Source organism: Calypte anna, chromosome 12, assembly GCF_003957555.1.
Source record: "Calypte anna isolate BGI_N300 chromosome 12, bCalAnn1_v1.p, whole genome shotgun sequence".
In the NCBI taxonomy this organism is placed as follows: domain Eukaryota; kingdom Metazoa; phylum Chordata; class Aves; order Apodiformes; family Trochilidae; genus Calypte; species Calypte anna.
The window spans coordinates 15,523,751-15,549,216 of NC_044258.1; the positions used below are offsets into that span (position 1 = coordinate 15,523,751).

Sequence of the window (25,466 nt, forward strand, 5' to 3'; positions counted from 1 at the left end):
ATGGAGCTGAGTGAAGGAAGAGAAAACAAGGGACTCTATCTGGCAGAATAAAAACTATTCCATCACCCACTGGCCTTTGTTGCTGATACCAATCAGACTTATCAAACTGTTTCTTGTGATTCTTGATTTTAGGAGTGTTTTAGAAGGCATCTTTCTTGTAGGTGTTTTAAATGTGCCATGTTCAAATGATGTTGTGAGTTAATGGAGTGGAGCATGGTGTGTGGGAGCAGTGGAGAGAAGGGTGTGTGGTCCCTAGTGATGCCAAGTGAAAAACAGAGACACACCTGCTGTGGGATATAATGGGGCTGATAAGAGAAATTTCTTAACAATGGGGTTTTTTTGGGTGGGGACAAACAGGGCTTCTGTGTCACTGTGCTGGGGACTGTTTGTTTCAAATAGGAGTGTTTGGTACATCTAGGCTGAGCTGATACTGGTTCCTGCACACCACCCCCTGCTCAGTGTTTTGCTTTGCACTGTTTTATCTGCCAAAAAGAAAACAAATTCACAAAATATTTGCAAAGTTGCATGGCCACAGGCTTAAATACATACATATGAAATCCCTGAAAGCAATTTGCTCCAAGCCTTTCTCAGTTCCAGACATCTTTCTCACTCCATCTGCTCGTTCAAGTATAAGTTCCTTGGGAAAAATCACTTATTACATCACTGAAAAATGCCACAAAAATAGCTTTTCACTTAAGTTCCCATCCTCGGATTTAACTCGCATGGGGATCAGATAGATTCAAACATTTAATAACTTTTTATTTTCCTTTCTCTTTAAACACAGGATCTCTGGTCATGGAAGCAGGGTCACGTGGTGGATTCTTGGCAGTCAGCAGTCTGTGGAGCTTTTGCAGGTGCAAAGGATTATATGTTATACTGGGAAAGACTAAAGAAGAAAGGGAAAAATGTGCAAATCTATTAAGTATAGCAGAACAACATTCCTTTGTAATTCAAGTTTGTTTAGAAGAAAACGGATCCAGTTGTTGTTTGGAGATAGGAAAGTCAGCAAAGGAAAGAGGTGGTGGTGGTGGGGGGAGGAAGCCTCAAAGAGGGTGTCTGTTTGAAAGACAACCAATTTGTTTTTGACAAATTTCTGTTATTTAAAAACCAGGGGCCTGTCAGTCAGGCTTTGCAATTATTTCAAAGTTGATTTGTAAAATCCTCATCCAGGAGAAACTTTGCTTGGGTGGGGGTTTGTGCAGCTGCCTGCTCTGAGCACTTCCCCAGGGGCTGAAGTGATTGCAGTGAGAGGCAGTGATTCACCATTCATGTGACAGCTCTGACAGCCACGTAGATTAACTGGAGGCAGGAGAGCAGAGGCTACCACTGCACAGCCTGCAGGCAAAAGCCTTCCACAGGAAAAAAAACAGAAAGAGGACCAAACATCTGGGCAATCTCCAGACACTAGGACAAGAATAAAGAGTGGCAGAATACAATAGTACACTATTTATTACCAAACAAGCCAGAAGTTAATTGAATTCTTCAGTAGGCTTCTTGCTTGATTTTAGCCTACTGTAGATATTTAAAAAGAAAAGAAGAAAAAAAAATCATTTAATGACTCATCAGTATAGCTGACAAGTTTGAGGGAGGACTCACTGTCTTAATAGAAAAAACAGCTTAGTAGTTAAGAGATGGATAGCCAAAGCTTTTCCCCAAGGACATAAAATACATTTGGAGATTCCAAACCAGTAACAGAATATGTGGAAAAAATAAATCCCTTTTAAAGAGAAATTATAGCATTTCTTGAAATAGAGATTATCAAAAGCAAAGCTTGGTCTTTGATGATTTACAAAATCAGAGCTATTACATCGTATTTAACTTTTTTAAAAATAAGCTCTGTTAGGGGAATTGAAGTATTAATAGCAGCAGAATTCCAGCAGAGACTGAGGCTTTGATTTGATGGGTGCAGGAACTGCACAACTGAGGGAGAGTGTGTGGCTGTAACTAAACACAGTTTAGTAGATTGGGGATGTGGTCTGGGAGGGAATTGATTCTATTTTGGGTCAGAAGGGATATTTAGATGTTGTCTTGTGGTCTTGTCCAGCTGTATTTTCTGTGATTGGAAGTTTTACTGTGCTTAAAATTTGCTCTGTTTTTGGATTTTACACTGACCATCAAATCAGTGCTGGCAGAATCAGAGCGACTGAAGGAATGGTTTTGGTTTGAAACAGGGCAAGCAATGGGACTAAAAATGCTTTCAAATGTGATTTGTATGTCTGCAGGTGTGATATGGGATCATTAATTTAACTCTGATTTCTTTGCAGTCAGGTTGATACAAAAACTGTGTTCAGGCATGTTCAGAGAAAGGTTATCTGATTAACCCAAGGCCTTGTGGAATAATTTCCTGAAGTCAAATTTGGTGCCTCAATTGGAAATCCATCCCAGTGCCTCCATTTCCTTCTCTGTATGTCTTGATTCTGATGAGTTGTGCTTGGACTTGCTCCTCTTTGATGGATATTCAGTAGCATCTGCTCACTTTCTAGCAGAAATATTGTAGAAGGAGCTTCCAGAGGCACAGTTGTGCATGAAGGTGTAGTTGCCCTTTGGCAGATGCTGGGAAGACCTCACAGTTGTTACTGGAGAAGACACCAGGTCCTGGAGCAGCCCAGAGACTTTGAGGTCTGTGGTTGTGGTAGATGTGACAGTTCAGCCTTGCTGTCTTCAGAGGCTGTGAAGCATTTCCCAAGCACGAATCTTTGCTGAGTTGGAGTCCTGATTTTTAAAATCATGCTATAAACCTTAAAAGGAGAGTATCCAAAAAACAATCTTCAAAGCAGAGATGATAGCAAATGCCACCATGGTGGAATCACAGAGACATTCTTCTCTCCTGTGTTATTTGCTTGAGTTCAATACTTTCTAAAAATACATTAGAGGTCCTGAGGGGCAGGGTAATAAGCTGAACAAACTGAAAGAAAGGTTCTGTTTGGCTTCCCTTTATGGCATGCACACACATAGATATGTGTGCTGGTTAGTTCCTAGCTAAATCATAATTATCTGCTGAAGACAAAACAAAGAGCAACAATATATTGAAGTTTCATCCTCAGTGCCTGTGAAATGACAGCAAAACTTCAGCCCAAGTGCTGTGAGAGGCCCAACTCTGCCTTGTTGAGTGCACATGTGTTAAGATGTATGTATGCAATCCATGGGCTTTTTATAGAAATGTAATAGGCACTAGCATAAATATTGGAGATTTGGAATCCTCTTTGTCTCATCTGTTACTAATTTAATCCCTGGAGGCCTTGTCCAACTTTATCATCATCCCTGGTGTTTCAACTAAAGATGTTTGGAGAAGTCAGGGAGTGAGAGAAGGTGATACCTGAGCAGCCAGCAGGGATGAACCCAAGGGCAGATCATGGTATTTTCAGCCTGAGGTTGCTTTTGAACCAAACCTTGAATCATGTCTGAGCTTTTTAGATATCAGCCCAGATTTGGGCACTGGGTTTGGGCAGGCTGGAGGCAGAGGAGGGAAACGTGTCCCAGGGTGCAGACATGATTGTGGGTACACTCCATGGTGGAGTCTTCTCTGGGCTTAGGCTGCCTGGCTGGACCACTGCACCCCAGTACCAGGACAGGCTGTCCCAGAAGAGCTTTTGGGTCAGTGCTGTGAGTCCTCCACAGAGGTGGGACAGTGACAAGAAAATCCTGCCATTGGGCATTAGCTGTTGGGAAAGCAAAGTACTGGAACAGTGAGGCCATCTCCAACTTGTCAAAGAACCTGAGTGTCTGTTTAATGGAATTGAAAGATGGCTCTGTTAAGGACACCTTCTTTTTCCCTACCAGAAGAAAGGTGTGGCTTAACATTAATAATTAATGCTCTGTGGTGACAAAGTGATCAAGACTGGAGGTGCCAGTCCAGTGAACAATAAAGCACTAACAAAAGCTTTTTGCACATTAACAGGGAAGACTTCCCATCTCTTTTGTTTTGACCTAATCAGCTCTGACAAGGTTGCACACTGTGTCTAAAAGCCTCTTTAACTCTATAGCTCTGAGTAAATCTTTGAGAAGTTCTCAAGACTTTCCTGCAGGGTCTGCTTGGACCATGCTTCTAACTCTGAACTGGTTAAATTGCTGGAGCTTTTTTGAAAAGGTTTTTGGGTCACTTTGCACTATCATTGGCAGGTGGTGTTCCCACAGTGATCAAGGACCAGAATAAACTTCCTCTTTAAAAAAAAATAGAAGTTCAAATAAGAACTGATTGATTGACAAGTTCTGAAAAAGACTGTGAATTTGAAGATCAGTGTAAGAGGATGTGAGGTTTAGTGTTGTATCTATGCAACTGAGTTTTTCAGCCTAGACTTGGGATTCAATCCTGAATCAATCCTGGGTAACCTTCAGATGTTAGTATAGAAAATAAGAATAAGCAGAGGGAATACTACAGCTCAACCTGATTGTTTTGGTTTTTTTCTCTTTTCCTAAGGTGGGCTAATTCAGTCAAGGACATTAGTCAAGCACAAGTTCCTATCTCTTGAAATGAGCTTGACCTACTGAGAGTGTCAGGGGTCTGACTAAATGACAGGAACACAATCAGGAGGAGCCCCTGTGATGGTCAGAGAGGCTCCTTGGACCCTTTATAAAGCATGCAAAGAAGTTAAGATGGTACAGAAAATAAAGATACAGGGACTGAAGAAGAACTTGTCTTCCTCCATACTTCAGGAATGTGTCAAAGAACCTGGGAAACATTTTCCTGTAGCAGCAGCAAATTCTGCATTGAGCCCCCTTACTGCAAGGGCTAGGGTTGTGTATTGTTCAGGTGAAGTATTTAACTATTCTGATGCTTGATTTTCATTTGCATATGACACCTAAAAGGATAGGAAATGCTGGGACATATCCTAAGTCTTCAAGACTTTTTAGTCTTACTGCCAAATAGAGGTAAATCGTTGTGTGCAGATGTCTGTCACTAGCACTTCCATCAAGAAACTGGTCACTAGGAAAGTGTGAGCAGCAGAGGGATTTTCTGTTTAACACCCTGAGCTTGGTAAATTTTAGCTGTTCAGCTGACCTGTGAATACACAGTGTCCATTGTAACTTCTTGGGTGACAGGTGATGAATTTTCCACTACTGCTTGAACTTTTCCCAAGAAAGGAGCTTGTCACTCTGCTCAAAATATTAACAAGCCAAGAGCCTTCTCCCACCTGAAAATCTGTCTTTATGCCCAAGTCATCACCAGATTTTTCTGGGGCAAGGGAGCAAGTAGCCTTCTCTGGGAATGAGTTACTGAGTCTGGATGCAGACCATCTGCAAAGGTGCCTTGTTCTCTGCCAGCTCTGCAGGGAAGCCAGAAGGATTAGGAGGGTAAGGCTGGATGTGTCTGTGCCTTTTTGCCCACCTGATAACTTTGATACCCACTTTTCCTGGTTGCAGACTAACTGAGCAGACTCCAAGGCTTGTGTGGCAGCTCTTGGAGAATTCAGTGACAGCAGGAATAGATTAAAGGAGAGATTTAAAGATATGTGGGGCCTTACTGTGAATTAGTGAAGTACACAGCCCTCCTGTTTTGAATGAGTAGAGTCTGGCTGTAGTGGCTTTTATCTGTTGTATTAATTTGATGATTGGAAACAGTCATGTTTGCAGTTCCTTTACTCAGATAGAGTAGGTGGGACTCAGCAGTGCCTTGCTAGTGCTGTAACCTGTTTTTAGGTGTCTGTGTACTGATGTTGAAGAGGTTGGTCTAAAACTGCCTTGGACATTTAGGGTTAAAACTGGAGTAAATTAATTTTGTCAGACTCACTGCCTTCAATAAAATGCAGTTCCCAGTAAATGTTAGCTTTAATCTTGTGTTTTTGTCAAGCATATACAAACTTGCTTTTAATTTAGCCCCTATCCTGCTGCTTGTTGTGCTTATGAAGCATTTTATTGTTGCTGTTGTCATTCTAAATTGATTGGTAAATCTGTACTGAATACTTCCCAGTGATGGAAAAAGAAACATTGAAATAGTAATAACAAAAGAGTCTGAAAGATCCAGATGTTAGCTGGGGGAAAAAATGAGCACCAATCAGCCTTGATTAAAGATTTCAGATAAGAATTTAGTAACATATCAGGATAAATTGTGTTTTTTCTAATCAGCCAAGACTGAAGCTTCTGCCAGTAAGAAACTGTGAGGAACAAAGACATAAAAAAGAAATAATTGGGAGCAGATAAGGGGAATAAGTTAGTGTGATTAAAGTGTTACCATCAACTCTATAGCTGAGTAATGCATTGAGATATTTTGCTTGATAGAGGCCTGACAACCATGTGGTTAACTGTTTAATTTTGTCTTGGTCTGTGAGCAAAGGAAGGGCTTCTACATCCAGACTTGTTAAGCCACTATTTTCCATGGAGATTATTTTTACTGCTCTAAAAATACAGCACTGACACGAGTACCAAAGTTTCTATCCAGACCACTCTCTCAAAGCCTTTGGGTCACTCACTCAAAAACTGGCTCATGATAAAAAGATTTTTGACCTTAAAGAAGATCCAAGAATGGACTGGAATTTAGTTTAAACTGCACACAGTTTCTGCTTTGGCTTCTTGAATACAACCCATTTTTCTGCTTTTTAGTGAGGTATCACTGCTAGAAAGCTTCCAGCAGAGTGAACTGGATGGGCTGACCTCAGGTGAGCAGAAGCTACTGCTCAGAGGGGTGTTTGGGGCTGTTCTCTGGCTTGGCTTGGCTGCTCCTGTTGGAAATCCAGGGGACTGCACATGTTCTTTACTCCTGAAATGTCATGGGACATTCCTTGATGAGCTGTAAGAAGTCAGTGTAAGGTGCCAGCTGGCCCAACCTCTTTTCTGACATACAGCAGGGTTTTCTTATGTTAAAGCTAAGGTAGTAGAGAGAGGTAAAAACATGAGTCAGTGGGGAAGATGAAGTTTTTTATTACTTTACAGATTTTAGAAGAAATGCTTCTCCCACCCCAAGGAAAGAGAGATCATTTTTTCTACATTCCATAAACAGAAATTAGATTATTTTTAGATTATTCCCTGGACACTATGTAGGCTTCAGTGTTTGGAGTCACTTTGTTCCCTGCTGTAGCAGATACAGGACTTAGACAAGCTTCAGAGGAGAAAAAAACAGGAGGAAGAAGAAAGATTTCAGGATAATTCTCTATCAGTTTTATTCCTCATTCATGCGTCACTTACTGCTGGGCTGCTCCTGCATTTTAAGAGCTGCTTTCCCTTTGGCTCTTCCTCAACATGAATTGCTTGCTTGAAATATTGCAAACTGAAGAGGGAGAAAGAGATGAGAGTTAATTTTAGAATGGGGAAATATAAGGCAAAGGGAATAAGCTCCTGGGAGAAAAAGCAGCAAAGCTCGTCCCTGGACAGCACAAGAGGCCAGGCTGTAGCCACGGGGAGAGGCAAACATAGGTTTGTGGGTGAGACATGCAGATGCATAAAGCTGAAGATTTCTGGCTTTCAGGAGGAAAGCCACAGCTGAGCTGCGTGATCCGAGTGAAAGTCCTGAACTCCAAGGGTTTGGGAGTGATTAAAGAGAATGAAAGTGCCCCTGAGGGGAAGATGGCACCTCTAGCAGCAGACTTGTGACAATTTCCAAAGACCCTTTTGCAACTTCACATTGTTGTTATCCAGAATGGAGCCGATTTCATTCACTGGAGATGAGCTTCACCCCAAACACTGATTCATCTTTTTTCCTTGGAAACAGAAACCCAGGTCCAACAGCTGAAATCCAGACCCAGTTGTCTGTGTCTCGTGGGCAGCTTTGCCCCTGCAGCATGTGTGTTTCAGATGCAGAGCATCTTTCCTCTTAGCATTCCAGTGGTCAGGCTTTAATTCTCCAGGCAGAGCATAGTGAGTTGAGCTGATTTTCTGATCTCTGCAAAGGAGTAAGGTGGTTCTTCCTTTTAGACTTGACCAGAGGTGTTGGAAGTGGAATCCATTATCCCTACAACCTTCCTATGCTCATAGATGTAGAGTCCAAAACAAAAGGACAGTACTCTCAGAGGGGATGTTTGGATTTACACTTAAGAAGTGTAGAGCTGTTTTCCTTAAGTCAACACAGAGGAATAAAACACTCTGTGTGCAGACCTTCAGCAGCCTTACCTGGGCTCTGATGTGAGGAAACGTGCTGCAGGCATTAAGAATGGAGCAGTGTTGACCACAGCCATGGGAGTTAGAGGCAGTGTGGCATTCGTGTTCAACCAACAATGTCTCACTTGTGTTTGGTATTTTAATTTGCTCAGGTGGATTTGCAGCTGCAGTCACCACACCTCTGGATGTAGCAAAGACAAGAATTATGTTGGCAAAGGTAAGAGTGAAGGCAGCCAGCAGACACACAGGTGAATGCCTTGGGTAGTTCCAGAGTTCCTCTATGGTCACTACAGAATGAAACCCAGCACATAATGATTTCTTCTCTTGTCCCCAAAAGCAGCGTTAATATGAACAGGTACTGCATGCAGAACCAATGAAATTGTTGTGTTCCTTTTCTTGTGTTGCTCTTCTGGTCAGAAGATCTGGTGCTAGTGCTAAGGTCTTTAGGAAAAAATCCTCAAAGTCAGATTCCCAGAGTTAAACTTCCCATCAGGGATTTATTCCTCTGGGTTTTTTTTTGATTTTGGGGCTTGAGTGCACGTGTCTTTTTGGAGGAGAGCTTGGCACTGGATTTTCTGTCCTAAAATATTAAGGCACAGAGATCATGATGGTTTACAACTGCCAGCCAGGGCAGGAGGAAGAAAGTGAGTTTACTAAGTAGTTAAATTGCTACTAAGTCTGGTGTTCTCATCATATCCTGCTGACCCCAGAGCAGAGCAAAGTGGCCACATTGCTAAAAGCTCTCAGCCTTTCCCTCTCCTGAAAAGAGCTGTTGTGTTGGCAAAGGTCAGGCATCCTGGAGCTGCTGTGGGTGGTTTTTACCCTGTTGCTCATGTCCCTCAGCAGGGGGATGTTTCTTGCTGATGCCATGCACCTCCCCGTCTGAGTGCTGCTCTGTCACCTCTCATTGCTACGTGTTGTACCTGGGGCAGCTTCTTTGCCATTGCATGATGTGGGTGATAAAACTGAGAACTGACTTGTTTCTGTCTGCTGATGGGCTGAACAACCATGGTGCTCTGGGGTGTTCTGAGACCATTCAGACAGCAGTTTATATTAGTGATCTCTCTCTACCTAGATCACACGTGTCATTTAAGTGCCTGTAACCCTGCTGTTTGCCCTCTGTTTTGCCCTCAAGGCAATTTTCACATGCAATATACCACTCATGCATTTTCTTAAGTAAATCCTCCTGTGGTGAACAGCAAAGTCAGTTTTTGGTGCTCTGAGAGTTGTTTTTATTAAATTCTTACTCCAGTGTCAGCTTCTGGATGTAGGGCTGAGTGTAGTTCATAAAGGACTGGATTCCTAGTTCTGAACTAACCAGCTGTGACCTTGGACTCATCACTTTGTTCTTCTGTGCCTTGGTTTTATTCCTGGAGACAAGGAGCTTTTGCCTGTAAGGCTAAGGAGTCACTAAGGTGTCTGTAATTGCTGGAAAGTAGCACTAAGCAGGGACAGGGAGCTCAGTAGAAAAATAAACCTCTTTGCCAACAGTTTATTTCAGTCTCTCTCTCTCTCTGTGATGCAGGCTGGTTCCAGCAACGCCAGTGGGAACGTTCTGGCTGCCCTTGGTGGCATCTGGAGGACAGAAGGCCTGGCAGGGTAAGGACATGCTGCAGAAGCACATTTCATGTGTTGTTTCTCTGTGTTGTGTGGTGGGAGAGGGTGGGGTAGTCTGCTTACATTTAAATCCTGTCACACTGAAAAGGTTTTTCACTGCTGTACACACAGCCAGGGAGCAGCTCTCAGGTAGCAAGGAGCTTCAGGTCACTTCAGGGAGGTCTGAGGTCCTTGCCCTGGCACTGGCTGTGAGCATTGTCCAGGAAAAAGCACAGAAATGGGGCATTACTGGGGATTTATCCATGGGATGATCTCTTAAGTTGAGCTCTAGGCTTTGGAGGGGATGGTGGCTCTGTGTTTCATGGACTTTTCTCCCTGAATCTGTGCATTTATGTGTTGTATCCCTCTAAACTTTGGGCACACCCATTGTCCTGTGGCAGTGAGTGCCACAGCTTGATCTCGAGGTGGTAGGACCCACATGTCCCTTATGGACAGTCTTTTCCTCCTGGCAGTTTCCTACTGATCTAGAAACACCAGCAAGGGCTTCTCTGTTCCTTTATATTTGATGTTATATTCTTACATCAAAACGTGATGGGAACATGTGATGCCAGTGTGGTGGTGGCAGCAGGGACAAGCTGAAGCAGAGGGCAGGGAATCATCAGCTCCCTTGCTCCTTTGAGCTGTCAGGGCTGGGCTTGAGCACATGCCTGCTTGGATTTCTCCAGTGAGGCACTTGTTGCAAAAATATAAGTTTTTTGAGTGCAAAGAGTAAGGCTGAGCAGCTGCAGATTTCTGGCTGCTTCCTCCTGTGACCAGGGTGTAGATGTGTTCTGGGCTGTCTGCTGTCAGTCCAGTCTCTTGGCTACCTCACTTCACCCATTCCTGAGACAGAGAATTATTCTTCTGGCCTTGGAGCATCATTGTGAACAAAAAAAAGTCCTCTCCTAGCACTTGTAGAACATTTTGAGGTGTTATGGTGTCATTGTTGATTTTTAAACATCTATTTCATTTATTCCACCTTGCACTCTTTGAGTGTGGGAGTCATACCAGCTATTGGCCACTTGTAGTGAATATGTATCTTAAACAGCTCCTCCAGCCCATCATGTTCAGCCTTTGTTTCCTCTGGTAGGGCTTCTGTTCCACCTTCCCCTGGCCTGGAAGAGAAACAGGGTTTTTTTAGAAGCTTCACTTGGGGCTTTTCACTGTAATTTCTCATAGGTTTTTAATCCACTTGATGTGGCCAGTGCTTTCAGAGTGCTGTTTTAACACTTGTAAACTCTTGCTTGAAGCAGCATGCACATCACAGCTTTGCAGGAGACAGTTTTCTCTTAACATCTGATCTCTGCTCACACAACTAATAAACGTTCAGTCTTCTTTCTACACATGTGGAAAATAATTCAAAACAAATTGCAGGAAGTTCCTGAACACCGACTGCAGGAAGGAGTCCAGCTGTGCCCCCTGGCAGTGTTCAGAGATGGGTTGTCTCAGGTTTGCTCTTTGAGATGATGAGGTGAGCTGGCAGTGGATGAGTTTTGGGTCCTACAGGGTTTGATGGACTCTAGGGCATGTTCTGAAAGAGTCTGGGAGAAGTGAGGCCATGTCTGATGATGATGATGGAAGCTGAGCTGTGAAGGGTGTGAAGAGGCACAGATTTGTCTTGGGAAACTTCCCCCTTTTCCCCAGCCAACATCAGAAAATAAAAATGGATGTTTGTGTTCTTTTCAGGGTGTTTCAGCAGTGCCCTTCACTAAATAACCCAAAATTAAACCCTGCCTAAAGATAGTACCCATGGACTAGGACCAAAGGGAACACAATTCAGTTGAAATCAAAACAATAAGTGATCTGGAGAAAAAGTAACATGTAAAGGAGGCCAAGCTGTGTCAGCTGTGAGGGAAAGGAAGAAAGTCTTGGGAAAAATAAATGCAGAGGTTGCCATGCCTGCTGCCAATTATAAATCTATTAATCAAAACCAATAAAAACGTCGGTCGTTTTTGGCCAGTTGTAACATTAAATGATTTATGGCTCCTCTAATAAATCTTATACTTGAAGAGAAGGAATTCAGAGGGCAGAAAGACGCTTTGCTTATTGCCACCTTATTAAAACCAGAGTGCAGGGCTCTGCTTCCTGGTCTGCACCTAGTAAATCCCCCTGCTTCATTCCCAGATATTTCACATCACTTTCTGTCCAAGGAGAGCCAGGCATGTGGCAGGAGGTAGGGGAAGGATGGGGTGAGTGGATCTGTGTGCCTTTTCTGCTCTTGCCAGAGGAGTAGACAAGCTGCTGACATGGAAGCAGGTTTATGTCTTGTCTGACTGCTTTTCACCCAAGGAGGTGGTGGTGTTAGAAAGCCATGGATGGAGCTTCACAATATCTTGTTGAGAAAGACAAGAGTTATTTAATTGATAAATCTGGTGAGATGGTTCATCCCAGCTTGTGTGGAGCTGGTGGTTTGCACCAAGTGTCTGGTTCCTTGGAGGAGCTTCCAGGTTGGGGTGGATGTGGTGTGGTGGGCATTAGCTCTATGGAGCCTGATTGTGCCCATGCAAGTGGAGGGATCAGCCCTGTGCCCAGGGCTTGCTGCTCTGAAGAGCAGGAGTGAGCTTAGTGAGGAGCTGTAGTCAGAGAAAGCAGCATATTGGCCACAGCATGGCCACCTCTTTTGTCCAAAGCCTAATATAGAGGTTTAGTGGCACCTTGGCCTTTCCCAGCACTATCCTCTCTCTGCTGTGTCCAGTCACTGCAGTGTCTTTTCAGGGATCCTGGTCAGTCTCTATCTGAGCAAGAACTTGCTTGTGGGTTGCCATGTTGTTGCCCAAAAAATGTCACCTGTGCTGCTGGTACCATGGGACAAGGAGTGTTTGCTGGGCTGGGAACCCTGACACAAAGAGCTGCACCCCAGAGGGTGTGCACATGGTAAAGGGGGAACACATGGTGCAGGTTTAAACATGATTCCCAGATTTCCAATGCAGGCTGGGAGGGAGGAGAGGCAGGGTGCCAGGTGAAATTTGTGCAAATACAGCAGACAGCAAACCAGGGCCCACCAGAGCAGTGTCTCATGGAGCCAGCAGAAAACAACCCAAGTGATTTCATCTGCTGGTGAGGGCACTTGTGACCCAGGGATGAGCAGTCTGGATCAGGCTTGCAGCAGAGATGAGGTCTGTGAATTCAGGGCAGCCCCAGAGCTGTGCAGCTCTGCAGCTGGAGGGCCCTGGGGAGAAGTGTGGGTCAAAGGGGGGGATAAAGGAGGGAGCAGAACCAAGGTTCTTGGAAGTGATGGTTAGTACTAGAGGTTGCCAGGGATGCAGGTTCTGAGTAACTTGGTTATTTGCCCCTGTTTGTGTAATAGCTGGGTCTCAAGCGGGCTGCTGTGTAACTGAGTGCCTGCCACTGCTCCTGTAATGCTGCCTAATTTGGGAGCAGAGGGATGGTGCATTTCCAGAGGGATGCTGCACCACAGGATTTACCCTATCAGCATTCTGCCCATACATGCCTTGTACAAATTACTCTGTTTTAAAGCTGTCATTATGGTAATAGACCCAATTGCTGTCTAGTAAAGCCATAAAATGTTTCCGTCTGCCTGTGTGCTCCAGGCTCCTTAGCAAAGCTCATTACACCAAAACCCCGAGTTCCTGCAGCCAGAGGTTTCCCCAGTGCACCAGGAGTAGCCGGGCATGGGCAGGGAGCTGAGAGCTCCTGAGGAGCCCTGGGGATGCCTGCATCCAGGTCCCAGCAGGAATTCCTGTGGACACACTCCTAGCAAGGACTCTGCAGCTTTTGGTGGCTGCAAAGCTGAGGGCAGCAGTGACCCCACAGGGCTCAGTCAGAGGCTGCTGAGGGGCTCCTGCCACGGGGGCCAGAGATCCGTGGGGAGATGCCAACCAGATTCGAGCCTGATGTTTAAACCTTCCTTGTGACAAGGGAATCAGGAAGCCTGTAATCTTATGGGGGGATACATTGGGCTATCCTGAAGTTGTTAAACCTACTGTGAGCTTAAGTGTGCCAAGCAACTGGTTTTGCATGAACTTCTTGGTAACTTCCAAAAACTATTAGGATCAGACACCTGAAACAGCCATTCCTGCTTCCTCTCTGTTGGGTTTATTCGGGTGATCAGGACTGCCTCAGGTTGGGATACTCCTGGCAGAGAGAGAGTTCCCTCTGCTGAGGATGGATGGGGACAGCAGAGGATGGAACCCCTGCACCCCTTTGCTGGGATGTGTCTGAGCTCCTCTTCCCACAGCGTGGCCTGTAGCCTCCTGCACCTTTGTTTTTCAGAAGCACCTGAGAAGGGATAAAAATCCCAAGGCTTGGGAGTACTGTTAAGGATATTCTTGCTTGAGTCAGCAGTGGGGTGGGATTTAAAAAAACCAGCAAGAGAGAATTATTCTTGGCTCTGTTTTCTGAAGCCTCTGCACCAGCCGCGCAGCATCCACTCTTCCTTCATCCTCTGAAACCGCCTTCCCTTTGCCTTCAGCTTGTTTGCAGGTGTTGTCCCACGGATGGCAGCCATCAGCCTGGGAGGCTTCATCTTCCTGGGGACATACGAGAAGAGTCGCCAGCTGCTGCTCTGACCCAGCCTGGCTGCTCCTTCTGGTGGCCACCAAAGAACTGGAGGAGGAGGAGTCAGTCCATGGGCACAGCCTTCCTCCTGCCGCCCCTCGCCTGCTGGAGCAGCTGCTCAGCCTTCTGAACGCCACTTTCACTGGTGAAGAGAAGTAAATCCTCCAATAATCCAATTTCCCAAACATGAAATTTTTCCTGCATGGAAAGTGAGTGAGGTCATTGTGAGAGTCGTGCCAAAAAAGTAATGTTTGGGGGGTAAACAGCTAATTATGGTGGCTGAGAAAGGCGTTATTAGAACTCCTGCAGGGGAAATGTTTTGCAAACCTCCAGATTGTGGGCTGAGTGGGGAGGCTGAAATAAAGCAAGTTTTCATAATTCAGTGGCACCTGCCTCGTAACACAGGGAGGGTTTTTCTAGTCGGGGAAGGGGCTGATAGAGTTACAGCCTGCTGCCCTCCAACAGCACTGAAAGTATTCCAGGTTAGGAGAGCTCTTTGTAAAAGACAATAATCCATTTGTTTCTGACTTGAGCACTATTTGAGAAAGTTTATATTCCTGTTTATACCTACAGGTGCTCAGCAAGCATTCCTGTGTGGTAGCCAATGCAGCTTTATTAATTAGACTCATATTTCTCCAGTAAAAGCACGGGTTTGTATTTTTTTACAGCTGTGCTTGTGCAAAGACAGACACGCAGCTCTGCCTTCTTTTGGGCTTTCTCCCTCAGCAGCTGAAGGGAGCAGGAGCTTGGAAATGCTGAAGCCCAGGAGGGAGGCTGGAAGGCAAGTCAGGGAGAGCATGGAAGTTCTGCCAACAGCTGGATGGATCCTGAGGGCTCTCAGGGTGCTGTTGGCTGGCAGAGCAGAGCTCTGCTCCAGCTCTCGTGGTAGGAGACAGAAACTATAGTGGCCAAAATGGTGCAGGGATGGGCCCTGTGAAAAAAACTTATTGAAATTGCTCAAAATTATCACCAGTCTGGGCTGGAGGCCCCAAGTTGACCTCAGCAGGTTGTCCAAATGGTGCTTGAAAATGTTGAGATGTGGAGGATGTTTGCATGGGGACAACCTGGGCAGGACAAACTGAGCTGCTGAGCCCTCCTGGGGCTGTGTTGGTGTGGGGGGACAGGAGGGGCTGGGCCAGGTGGTGTCAGGTCCCCTGTGTGCCCTGGACTCAGCCATGGCACTGGAAGGCTGAGTGGGGGTCTCCTTGCAGGGAGGTGAGGAGTTGGGTGCTGGCTGCCACAGGGGCCGTGTGAGGTTTGGGGGGCAGCTGGGTGCTGGGGCTCCATGCACTCCATGGTCAGACTTGAGCAGGACCCAGAGCTCAGCTTGTGCAGCCACGGTGTCCCCAAGGCCATCAGCTTTTCAGCCTGGTGGCACCCCAGGGGTGAAGCTGCAGGGTCTGTGCATCCTGCTCCCAGGTCATGGCAGCACTCCTGTGTTTCAAAGTCACACCTGTGGTGATTGATGTGCTTCCCTGGGGTGCTGGAATTTAACTGTGAGGTTGTTCTTCTCTTTAGGAAGACAGACAGGTGTAGGGAGCCTGGGGTGAGGAGAACAAATGCCAAACAAACCAGGTCAGTGCATGAACAGGGAGAGGGCACCTGCAAAGCCTGAGCCTCTGCTCTGAGCATCAGGCCAGGTTTACTGAGGCTGGATGGTTCATTACACTGTTGTTCCATGACATAGCAGTAAGACTTTCTTCTAAATTTTCAACTTTAAAAATAATTGGCGAGTGAAAAAACAGAGAACAAAGAGAATAATTCTTTAAAATAATCTTCAGTTAAAATGGAGCATTGCAGCCAAGTCCTGTAGTGGCTGTGGTTAATTCTGCCCGTTTCCATGGCACAGTGTAGCTGTGCTTCCCCCCATTTTTAAGGTTGTTTCTTTTATGAACTTTTATATATAGCAGAACCAGTTTTAGAGCTTGTAGGGGGGGAGGATATTTATTACTCTGTCTTAAAAGCTAACTTATATTTTCTATTAAAGTTCTTTAAACATGATGAGTTAGCAGTGCAGTTCACAACTTGAGCTGAAAACAATCACGCCTCAGAAGTTCCTGGGGCCAAATGCTGCGTTTTTCTTGATTTTACTTCATGTTTACATCAGTTTTTGTCATTGCTGTTTTTTGGTGTGGTTTTTTTTACATCTTAAAAAAAAACCAAGCAACTGAAGCAACTACCAAAATTGCTTTACAAGTGCTCCTTTCCCCCCTCCCTTGTGCTGATGGACTCTGGCTCCACACCCCAGACCGCCGCAGGAAGGACCCGGTCTCCCAGGAACAGCACCAGGCAAGTGAGGGCCCTGGCAGGCAGCCAGGGTTGTTCTGCACACACCAATTTGTCTAATCCTGCTGAAAAATTACACTTTGAGTTATGGGACAAGAGGGGGAAAAGACCTAAAAACGTGTTTGTTTTTCTCCTACTGCCTGTTGGCCTTGAGTTGTAGCGGAGTTTTATTTCACGTTTACCAAAACTGGAAAAATTAATTACTGGGCTAATGGGGAAGAACAAAACTTGAATCTCAGATGAGGCACCAGCCTCTTGAAAGCTTTTTTCCCAATTTTAAGTATTTTAACTCCTACGTTTGTTAAGGGATTTATCCGAGTAGTCCCATAAAATCTGCTTTATATGCAAAGTTATAATTTGGAGGAGGAAAGATTTTTTTCTTTAAATATACAGAAAAATAATTGAGATTTTCAGTTACAGCAAGAATTCCAGCTTATCTCCAAAGTTGCTTCTGGAATTTCCATGCAGGGTGGGGCTTGAGAAAACCAGAGGTGTTCACAGCTGCAGCTGAGCCTGGTGCTGTCCTGGCCCCATTTTCCTGACAAACTTACACACACGCGTGCACACCCCCTCTGCTCTGTTCTCAGTGCCAAGATCAGGGTGCTTGCCAGATACATCAGTAAGTTGATATATTAGAAAAGTATTTCTTGTGAGTTCTTTATTGTATTTTTAAATACATCCCCTAAACTCCACCCCTATCTGCAAGTCAGTGCTGATACTCTACAGTACCTGATGTTAAAGCTGTGGGTTTCAGGAGTGGGTATGTCTGTACTTAATTCTGCATTTTCATCACAGAAAGACAGAAAGGAGTAGAGCAATGGATTAGAATTTTATTTAATTTTTTCAACTGAACCTCCCAAATGCTCACTCTCAACAAAACAGCTGTAATATTATAAATGAACCTTTATTAAAGACACTTCAATGCCATTTGTTAGACACTTCAATATCTTACATGTTTTTTCAATGTACAACATTGTACCAAATTTTCTAATAAATAAATAACTTTGTACACAAAAGTAATACTTCCTCTTTCACATTGCCTCTTAGAAGCAGCAAATTCACATATTTAGTGGAAGTCATAATGTTAGGCAGTTAACTTTATTCAGGAACTCTTTTATTTTCAAATGTTAATGTGGCAAATATGCTTTGTATCTGCAATGGTGATGCTATTTCTGCCAGCACAATGAGTCAGTGAAATCATTCCCATCTTCCCCAGTTCCACTGTTTTCACCTTGGGAGTCAGTCCTGCAGCATATTTTTCCCTTGAGTGAAGGGAACTGCATGCTCAGTTTATAATTTTCTAACATCCATTTCCTTTGCTTTGAATAAACTTGGCACTCACAGAATCACTGAGTGATTTGTGTTGGAAAGGACCTTGGAGCTCATCTGGTTCCAACCCCTGGAATGGGGCAGGGACACCTTCCATTAAAGCAAGTTGCTCCAAGCCCTATCCAACCTGATCCTTGTCTCAGAGGGAAAGGATTTCTTCCTAAAAAAAATCTAATCTGAATCTGCTTGCTTACAGCTTGAAACCACTGCTCCTCATCCTGTGTCCTTGAAAAAAAAAAATCCATCTCTGTAATTCATCACCTGTCTCAAAAGTGCAGACGTGGCAATAGTCAGGAGGTGATCCAGACAGGAACCTGACAGAATTACTCTGTGCTTCTCCAAGGGCTGGGGCAGCTGCAGAGCCTACAATGAAACTCACCATCAGCTACAGGGCAACAGGCAAGAGGTCTTTCCCCTACAGCTGGTGGCTCCTCTAGGTAAGGCTGGACAGGACACAGTAGCACTCAGACAGATCCCCAAGTGATGGATCTGACCAGAAAATTCAATGTTTCTGCCCTTATTTTGAGCCACAGTAGTAGCAAAGGTTGACTTCCAACAGACTCGGCTTCAGTGGAACTGGTGTTTGGGGTGTTTGAGTTGCTCCTAAGGAAAAAAGTTACAAAACCCACAAATAAACCTTTCCCCAAAGTAGTCATCACCAGAGTTAGCAACCTCATGTTAGCAGAACTCAAATTACAAGTAACTGGAAGGAAGTCCTCCATCCACAGGTACCAACACCAACAGAAAGCAGCCTTTCTATAAGTAAGAAACCATAGTGAAGTTAGAAGTGACAAAAGATCTGTTTGACCAACATGGACATTTCTTTTCCCCTTATATATGGATGAACTTAAAAAAAAAACATCTGGGATATTAGCAGAGTAGTTTCAACTTTAACTACAGAGTTTCCCTTCTAAATCAGTATGGTTCTGAATAGCCTAAAATTGCTACACAAAGCAGAAACCATTTGAAGCAGATATTTTCATAAAAAGAGTCTGGCTGCAGGGGGGGTTCATGGTGTTCAACAAGAAAGCACAATATTGTGTTGCAGGGGAAAAAAAAAAAACCAAAACCAAAACACAACTATCAGAGGAATTAACAGTACAGCTGTCAGCTTCGGAGTGCAATTTTAGTTTTGTTGTCAAAACAGCTCTATGGTTTCAAACCCCCCCCTCCAGAGCAGAGTTAGTGTTTGGGAGGTGTGAAAATGCAGTGTAGTGGCACTGGTTATTCCTGCTGAACAGGAACACAGGTAAAGCTGCATCCATGTGGGAGGGGAAACGTTTGCAACCAGTCTGTAGGTGATCTGTGCTGTACCAGGGTTTCTGGCCAGGGAACGCCTCCTGCTATGATGTTTTTTTCTGAATGGTGCAATATATATGAGACCACCCCACAGTTTACTGCATGAATTCTTTATTTTGGTAAGGACTGCTCAGTAATCATGACAGCCTTTTTGTCTGGTTGTTTTGGGGCTCTGTGCTGTTGCTGAATTATTTAGTGCCTCTTGTGTGGTCCACTCGTAACGTATCACACGATCACAGTTCAAATCCTAATTTTGATGCAGTTTTGAAAAGTTTTGGAATTTAAGTTCTCCCACCAATGGGGAAAAAAAAATCAGGTTGCTATGTAATTTATCACTGCATGTTTTTCAGCTTCATTAGAAACAGGTGAAGATCTCTGTTTAAATGTGGTAAGTGCAATAAATTTCAAAGGGGAAAGAAATTTGTGCTAAGTAACCCAATTGATACTTAATTTAAGGGAACTTCCACTGAAAAGAGGACAATCCCTTTGGAACAGTCTGGCTTTTTTAAGTTCTGCTTATGCATTTAAGGCACCAGAATTATTTGTCTCACAAAGTTTAACAGCAACCTGATATTGAAAACAATATTGCCAAAATTGTAAAATTTCACTCAGTTTTCCATGCACTAAAGATTAAAATAGCCTCTGTAAAAGATATATATATATATATTTTTATATATATATATTTATATATGAAAACTCTTATGTACAATGGTATCAAATACTTTTCTCTTTACACAATAATCCCTTGCATTTATGTGCTTCATATGCAAGTCAACTTTTGAATGCTTCATACTTCTCAGGGAAGTTTTAAACTATGTACAAACAGATGACGCTCGAACAGGAGTTTGTTCCCCATACAAGCTTGTTTCTCATACCTCAGTTAATTTGCCTTTGACAGTTCAAGATTTTGAGGTAGAAGTAAGTAGCCTATATATACTCTGTGCAAAAAAAAAAAAAATTAAAAAAAATAATAGTGTGTTTGTTAAATTGCAGATGGCAGTCTGTCCTCTCTCAGTCCAGAGATCTGTTTGGTGGCTTCAGCTCCTGAAGGGAGTCACAGGGCTTGGATGTGTAGCCATTGGACAGGAGGGCCTGCCTTGCTTCTGCTTCACTCTGCAGATCCAGTAGTGTTGGGGAAATTTCAGGAAGCACGTTCAGTTGCTTTAATGACCCTCCTGCTGCTGAAGCTCTCACCAAATTAAGGTTGTTCAGCTCCAAAGGCTTTGTTACTGCTTGTGAAGAGCCTGCAAGAAACCAAAGGCCCAGCGTGGTTACTTGATGCTCCTTGTAAAACCAATCACTGTCATTCATGCCCTTGAGCCAGTTAAAACAAGCTGATAGGAGAAAACAAAGCTCTGGTGTAACCCAGACGGTTTAATCTTGGACAAATACCATCCCCAGGGCACCACGTACCTTGTTGGTCTGCAAGCAGCGGGCTGGTGGTGCTCACAGCTCTTATTCTGTCGTGGTTGCTGGGGTAGAGGGTGCCATCAGTTTCCATCCTCTTGCTGCTGGCAATCCCATTGCAGGGCTGGGGCTGGAGGAGGCTGGTGCCTGCACCCCTCTTCCTGTTCTGCTCCTTGCTGCTCAGTGCTTTAGGGTAGGTGGTATCCAGAGTCTTGAGGCTCTCGGAGTAGAACTCCAGCTCCTTGGGGTAAATGTGGACGTTCATGCTGTCTGTGCTGCCACTGCAGTCAGTGCACACCACGGGCAGCCCATAGCCTGTCAGGGAGGAAGGGAAAAACCACAACAAATGAAGATGAACCAGCTGCAAAATGTCAGCACTGCAGCACACAACTTGTGGAAGGAGAAGGCAGCTCTGTGTAGTTCTTCTGTCCCTCAGCAGTGTGGGAATCCCTCACTAAACATCATGGACATTTCTTGGGTTTATACAGGGCCAGTAAATACCTGTGCTTTTCAAAACTCTAGCTATCACTGAAGATAGTTCCCATTAATAGGCTCAGTAGGGTTGTGGGTTTTTTCCCTATTCCAAAGAAGCTGTGACTTTCTTTTTTTAAAAAAATAAATCAGCATTTATTTCCTTTTCCAGAAACAGAAAGTGGAATTTTCCTGAACCTGCTTTAAAATACCAAGTTACCCTTTTTATTTTTGTGCTGCTGCTTTCCAGAGACCACTGTCTGTTCCCTCAAGATATTACAACTGTTTTAGTGGTAATAACAGATGACCAGAATTCAAAGCAGGAAGGAGTTTCTTAATGCTGAAAGTTAATTTCCTTAGTGTGCTTGAGAAATTTCCATTATGAAACTTCACAGTTTCTCCTAGACAGAAAATTTGCTTCACTGGCTTTTTTTCTGTGGATGTTACAATACAGCATGAGAACAGAAAACACATCCTAAAAATAGAAAATATGAGTGTAACACCCAAGAAACTGGCAAAGAGCAGAGGCAGGTGTAGTGCCCAAAACAACCTCTAAATCCTGAAAATAAAATAGAAGCTGAGCATTGAAGCTGACAACCCCTTTAGAGCATGAAAAACATTAACACCTTCAGTCTGCAAGTGCTCTCCTGTTTTGGGAACAGCTCAAATCAAAATGCTGATGAGGCAGCTGTCAGGAATGGCTGTTGTTGTCAGCTCTGGTCTGCCTCTCTCTAACAGTTCCTCAAATCCAAGCTATCCAGGCTTGAGCGAGGATCAAAGCAAGCAGCAGAAGGTAAAGTTGCTGTGCTCACACCTGAGAATCAGTCTGGGCTATTTTTTTCCAAAGGTAACAGTTTCTTGTCTTAATGCTGTCTGACTTGGAGGGCTTTCTGATCTGTACAGACATGAAATACCTTTCCAGATTAATGGGGTTTGTACCTGTCTTATCTGGAACAAGCATTCCATCAGCCACGTCTTCAGTTTTCCAAGTGTCTTTATTATACCCAGTGCAGAGTTTTGGCTGTCTACAACCTCCAGTGGGAGCTTCAACATCTGGACACCTTCCAGCATCAGTCTGACACATACCTGTAACAAATGAACCATCTGACTAAAGATTACAACCATCTGCTTTCAGACTTGTTAAAACTAACAAATTAGAAATAGGACTATTTCTACTGTAAAAGCTGTGAAAGGCAGAAAAAATAGCAGTGGAGATAACAGATAATTTTAAGCTAATGTGTAGCAGAATAAATACTGTACAATCTCAGGAGAATCTCTGTGCATAATGTTTAACTTATCCTCCCTAATGTGCTACGTTCAAGTAATGTAAAATCCCAACATTTAATTTCTGTGCCTGAAGGCAGGGACAGGCAATGCTAATGTATTCTCTACTAGCACTTAACTATGGTAACTCTGGTGCCAAAAAACCAATTCAAAATTAGCAAAAAAATAATCCTTGGGTCCTGACTGAGCAGTCTGTGAAGCAGCCTGTGAAGCAGTGTGTGTGAACACTGTGACTACGGGGAGAGGGCACCTTTGTGAAGTGAAAGACACATCCTTGTTCTGTAGAAATGCAGTAGCTCGAAAACTACATGAAGATCTTTCAGAGAACTCCTAACACGGCACAGAAATCCTCTGTAATCTGCCTTCTCCCTCCTCGTGTGACATTGGGATCCAGCATCCCAGGAGAAAGAATGGAAGTGTTCCTCACCATTGCCATCAATGTGCCCGTTAGGCTGCTGGGTGTCCCCCCTGACAACCGCTTCCTGCCGCTCCGACAGAGTCCCTTGGGAAGACAAATAGCTTGGCACGTCAGGAGGCACAATAGTCTCATCTAGAGCAATGGGAGCAGAGAAATGTCAGTTCCTAGTCAGATACAAAGGCTTCTGTTTTCAAAGGCAAGGAAAAATTGTGTTTTCAAGAGGGATCTGGGAACTGCCTAAACACTCCGTGCCCCTCAGAGCCCCACTGCGGATTTTTCAAAACTTGAAGCTGTGAGAGACAGTGCTGAGAAAAACATGTTTGGCTGTTTGCATGTGGCACAGTCAGCACACACCAGGTAAAGGTGGAACTCTCTCTTCAAAAGAAATCCTTCCTTTTCCCCTAAAATTAAGAGTACCTCATTCAACTCAAATCCTTTCTCTCCCACAGTGACAAGTACCAGTACCACAAGGTCTTTGAGTCTCATGAGCAGGCAAAACTAAGTCAAAGCTCCTCAGCCACCCTAAGCTCCAGTCTGAATCAGGCAATTTCAAGTTCCCCATCATACAAATATCAAGTGAAACTGAATCACAACAGGCATGAAGCCCTAGGTTTTCAAGACTGAAAAAAAGGGAATAAAAATCCCACTGTTATGGATATGGTATCCCACATGTGGTATCCAAGACATTCTGCCTAGCCCATGTTTTTAAAATCCTGCTGTACTACATCTAAAGATACTACATCTAAATGCAATATAGGAAAGCTGAAAATCCCAGCAGGGTGGGGAAGCCTTAGGCTGGTTCTTCCACACCTCTGTTCAGAGGCTGCCAAACACTGAAGGCAGCAGAAGAGCTTTTTTTTCATTTTTCTATCTCAGCCCTTGTTTCAGCACCAAATTATCCCCTTTCAGTATCAGGAGGAAGCAATAAACAGTGATGCTTTCCCTAAGAAGTGCAGGATGTCCCTCATCAGCAGGGCTACAACAGCTCTTCCAGGCAACATGGAAAAAGGGTTTCCAGCCTAAAAGTCTGATTTTTCAATGTTTTGGATACCAAGTCTTTGAAAATACAGATTCCCAAGAATAAGGTTCCCAGTTTTGTGGACAGGATCCAGACTGTCTCAAGAATTATCATTTATGGTCATGGAAAATCAAAGTAGCAAAGCAATGGGTGAAACTGCTGCCAAGTGGAAAAGACCTTTCTGAAGAGCCAGCCAAGGGGAGAAATGCAGCTCTGAACATGCTTCCACAGCAAGTGAAAAGCTGGTTCCAGCTTTGTGAGCCAAGAGAACCACCAAGATAAGCCAACTGCTTTGACAGTGTGATTGTGACTACCTGATATGCTGATTCAGCTGCAGTCTGACAGCACTGAAGGGCAGAAAAAGCCTTAGAGCAGGAGAGCAGAGGTACCTGTGTTGGTGACACTGTATTCTTCACTCTTCTTCCTGGTTTGGTAGATGATGCAGACCCAGACCAGAGAGGTCAGCACGATGCTGCACACCACAGCAATGGTGATGATGCCCACCGTGGTACGGTCCTTCCTACAGCCAAGGGACTGTAAGATGCTGACTTGGCTGTGTGCACGCTCTGTCCCCAGGGTGTTGGACATTTCACAGGTGTATTTCCCAGCATCCTCCAAGACAACGTTCCTGACGATCAGCAGCTGATTGCCAGAGGTAAAGTGATGCCTTTCTGTCACCACCAGGGGTTGGTCACCTTTCAGCCAGGTGATGCGGGGAGTCGGGCTCCCTGTGGCTTTGCACTGAAGAGCCACAGTCTCACCCACAGACACTACGTGGTCTTCCAGGGGATGAATCAAAGATGGTGTCTCTGCAGGAGAAAAACACAGAAATTAATACCTGAGGAGAGCTCAAAAAACAAATTTTAACAGAATTGAATGTAACTGATGTTCCTGCAGGCAACAGGAATATGAATGCTCCTGCAGGTTCATGTCCTGCAGACAACAGGAACATGAACAACAGGAATGTTCCTGGAGCAGGGCAGCTGCAAAGCACAACAGAAGTAGCACAAACAGGGCCCTCCTTCACCAGGTGGTGTTGAGTCTTCCCAAGAAAGAAACCCCTAAGGACAAGGAGCAACGGCCACCACACATTAATTATTTCATGGGGCAGGAGAGATGCAGTGCAATTTCCTTTTAAAGTCATTTTCCCAGACAGGAAATGGAGGGGCTTCCTTGGCACAAGAGGAAATGGAATTCATGGCTCCTTCTTTTAATTAGCAGGGTATTTTTCATTAGGTAACTACAGTGTAGAAGAGTAAACCAAGACTAACACAGAGCATTGCCTCTTTGTCCCTTTATCTGCACCTCCTGAAGAGCATGAGCAGCAAACCCTTCCAGCTCCCACTTCGAACCCGCTCTGTCTCTGAGGGCACTGAGGCATCTTACCCAGCACAGAGAGGGTGGCATTTGCAAGCACAGACCCTGCAGAGTTCTGTGCTGTGCAGCTGTAGACACCCATGTCTTCTATCTTGACATCTGTGATGAAGAAGACATCATCGTCGGGCATGACGTGCATGCGGCGCTCCCGGGCGGCGGGGAAGTCGGTGCCCCCGTCCTTCTGCCAGGCAATCTGTGGGGTAGGGTGTCCTTCAGCTGCACACTCCAGCCGTGCTGTTGTCCCTGTCCTGCTGGTGATGTCATGGGGAGTTTTGATAAAGGAAGGCAATACTGATGAAGAAAAAACAAGAAAAAGGGACTTTTTTTACGCACGAGCATTTTCTGCGGGAAAAACATCGTCTGCTGGGCGGTTCTTCCTTTCCTTCCAAGCAGGAGATGGATATGGTCATTATCCATGGGTCAGAGGATGACAGA

General features: G+C 44.5%; 2 protein-coding genes across 4 annotated transcripts in view; one reads left to right on the top strand and one right to left on the bottom strand.

Annotated features, from left to right (window-relative positions):
* SLC25A26 (solute carrier family 25 member 26) overlaps nucleotides 1–14,520 on the top strand; it is an 80,697-nt gene extending 66,177 nt beyond the window's left edge. For both annotated transcript variants that reach the window (XM_008499630.2, XM_030458197.1), the window contains 4 exons: nucleotides 785–854; nucleotides 8,181–8,245; nucleotides 9,554–9,627; nucleotides 14,057–14,520. In XM_008499630.2, the coding sequence (XP_008497852.1) occupies nucleotides 785–854; nucleotides 8,181–8,245; nucleotides 9,554–9,627; nucleotides 14,057–14,153 (306 nt within the window). In that variant the 3' untranslated portion in view covers nucleotides 14,154–14,520. The remainder of the gene's footprint in view (nucleotides 1–784; nucleotides 855–8,180; nucleotides 8,246–9,553; nucleotides 9,628–14,056) is intronic.
* Nucleotides 14,521–17,238: 2,718 nt separating this feature from the next.
* The window catches only part of LRIG1 (leucine rich repeats and immunoglobulin like domains 1), an 86,357-nt gene continuing 78,129 nt past the window's right edge, over nucleotides 17,239–25,466 (bottom strand). The window contains exons 14-19 of one of the 2 annotated variants that reach the window (XM_030458196.1): nucleotides 25,041–25,322; nucleotides 24,044–24,463; nucleotides 22,646–22,768; nucleotides 21,874–22,020; nucleotides 20,470–20,778; nucleotides 17,239–20,300 (exon numbers count right to left, since the gene is read on the bottom strand). In XM_030458196.1, coding sequence (XP_030314056.1) covers nucleotides 20,068–20,300; nucleotides 20,470–20,778; nucleotides 21,874–22,020; nucleotides 22,646–22,768; nucleotides 24,044–24,463; nucleotides 25,041–25,322 — 1,514 coding nt within the window. In that variant the 3' untranslated portion in view covers nucleotides 17,239–20,067. Of the gene's footprint in view, nucleotides 20,301–20,469; nucleotides 20,779–21,873; nucleotides 22,039–22,645; nucleotides 22,769–24,043; nucleotides 24,464–25,040; nucleotides 25,323–25,466 lie in introns of both variants that reach the window. The other variant, XM_030458195.1, reaches the window with a different exon arrangement.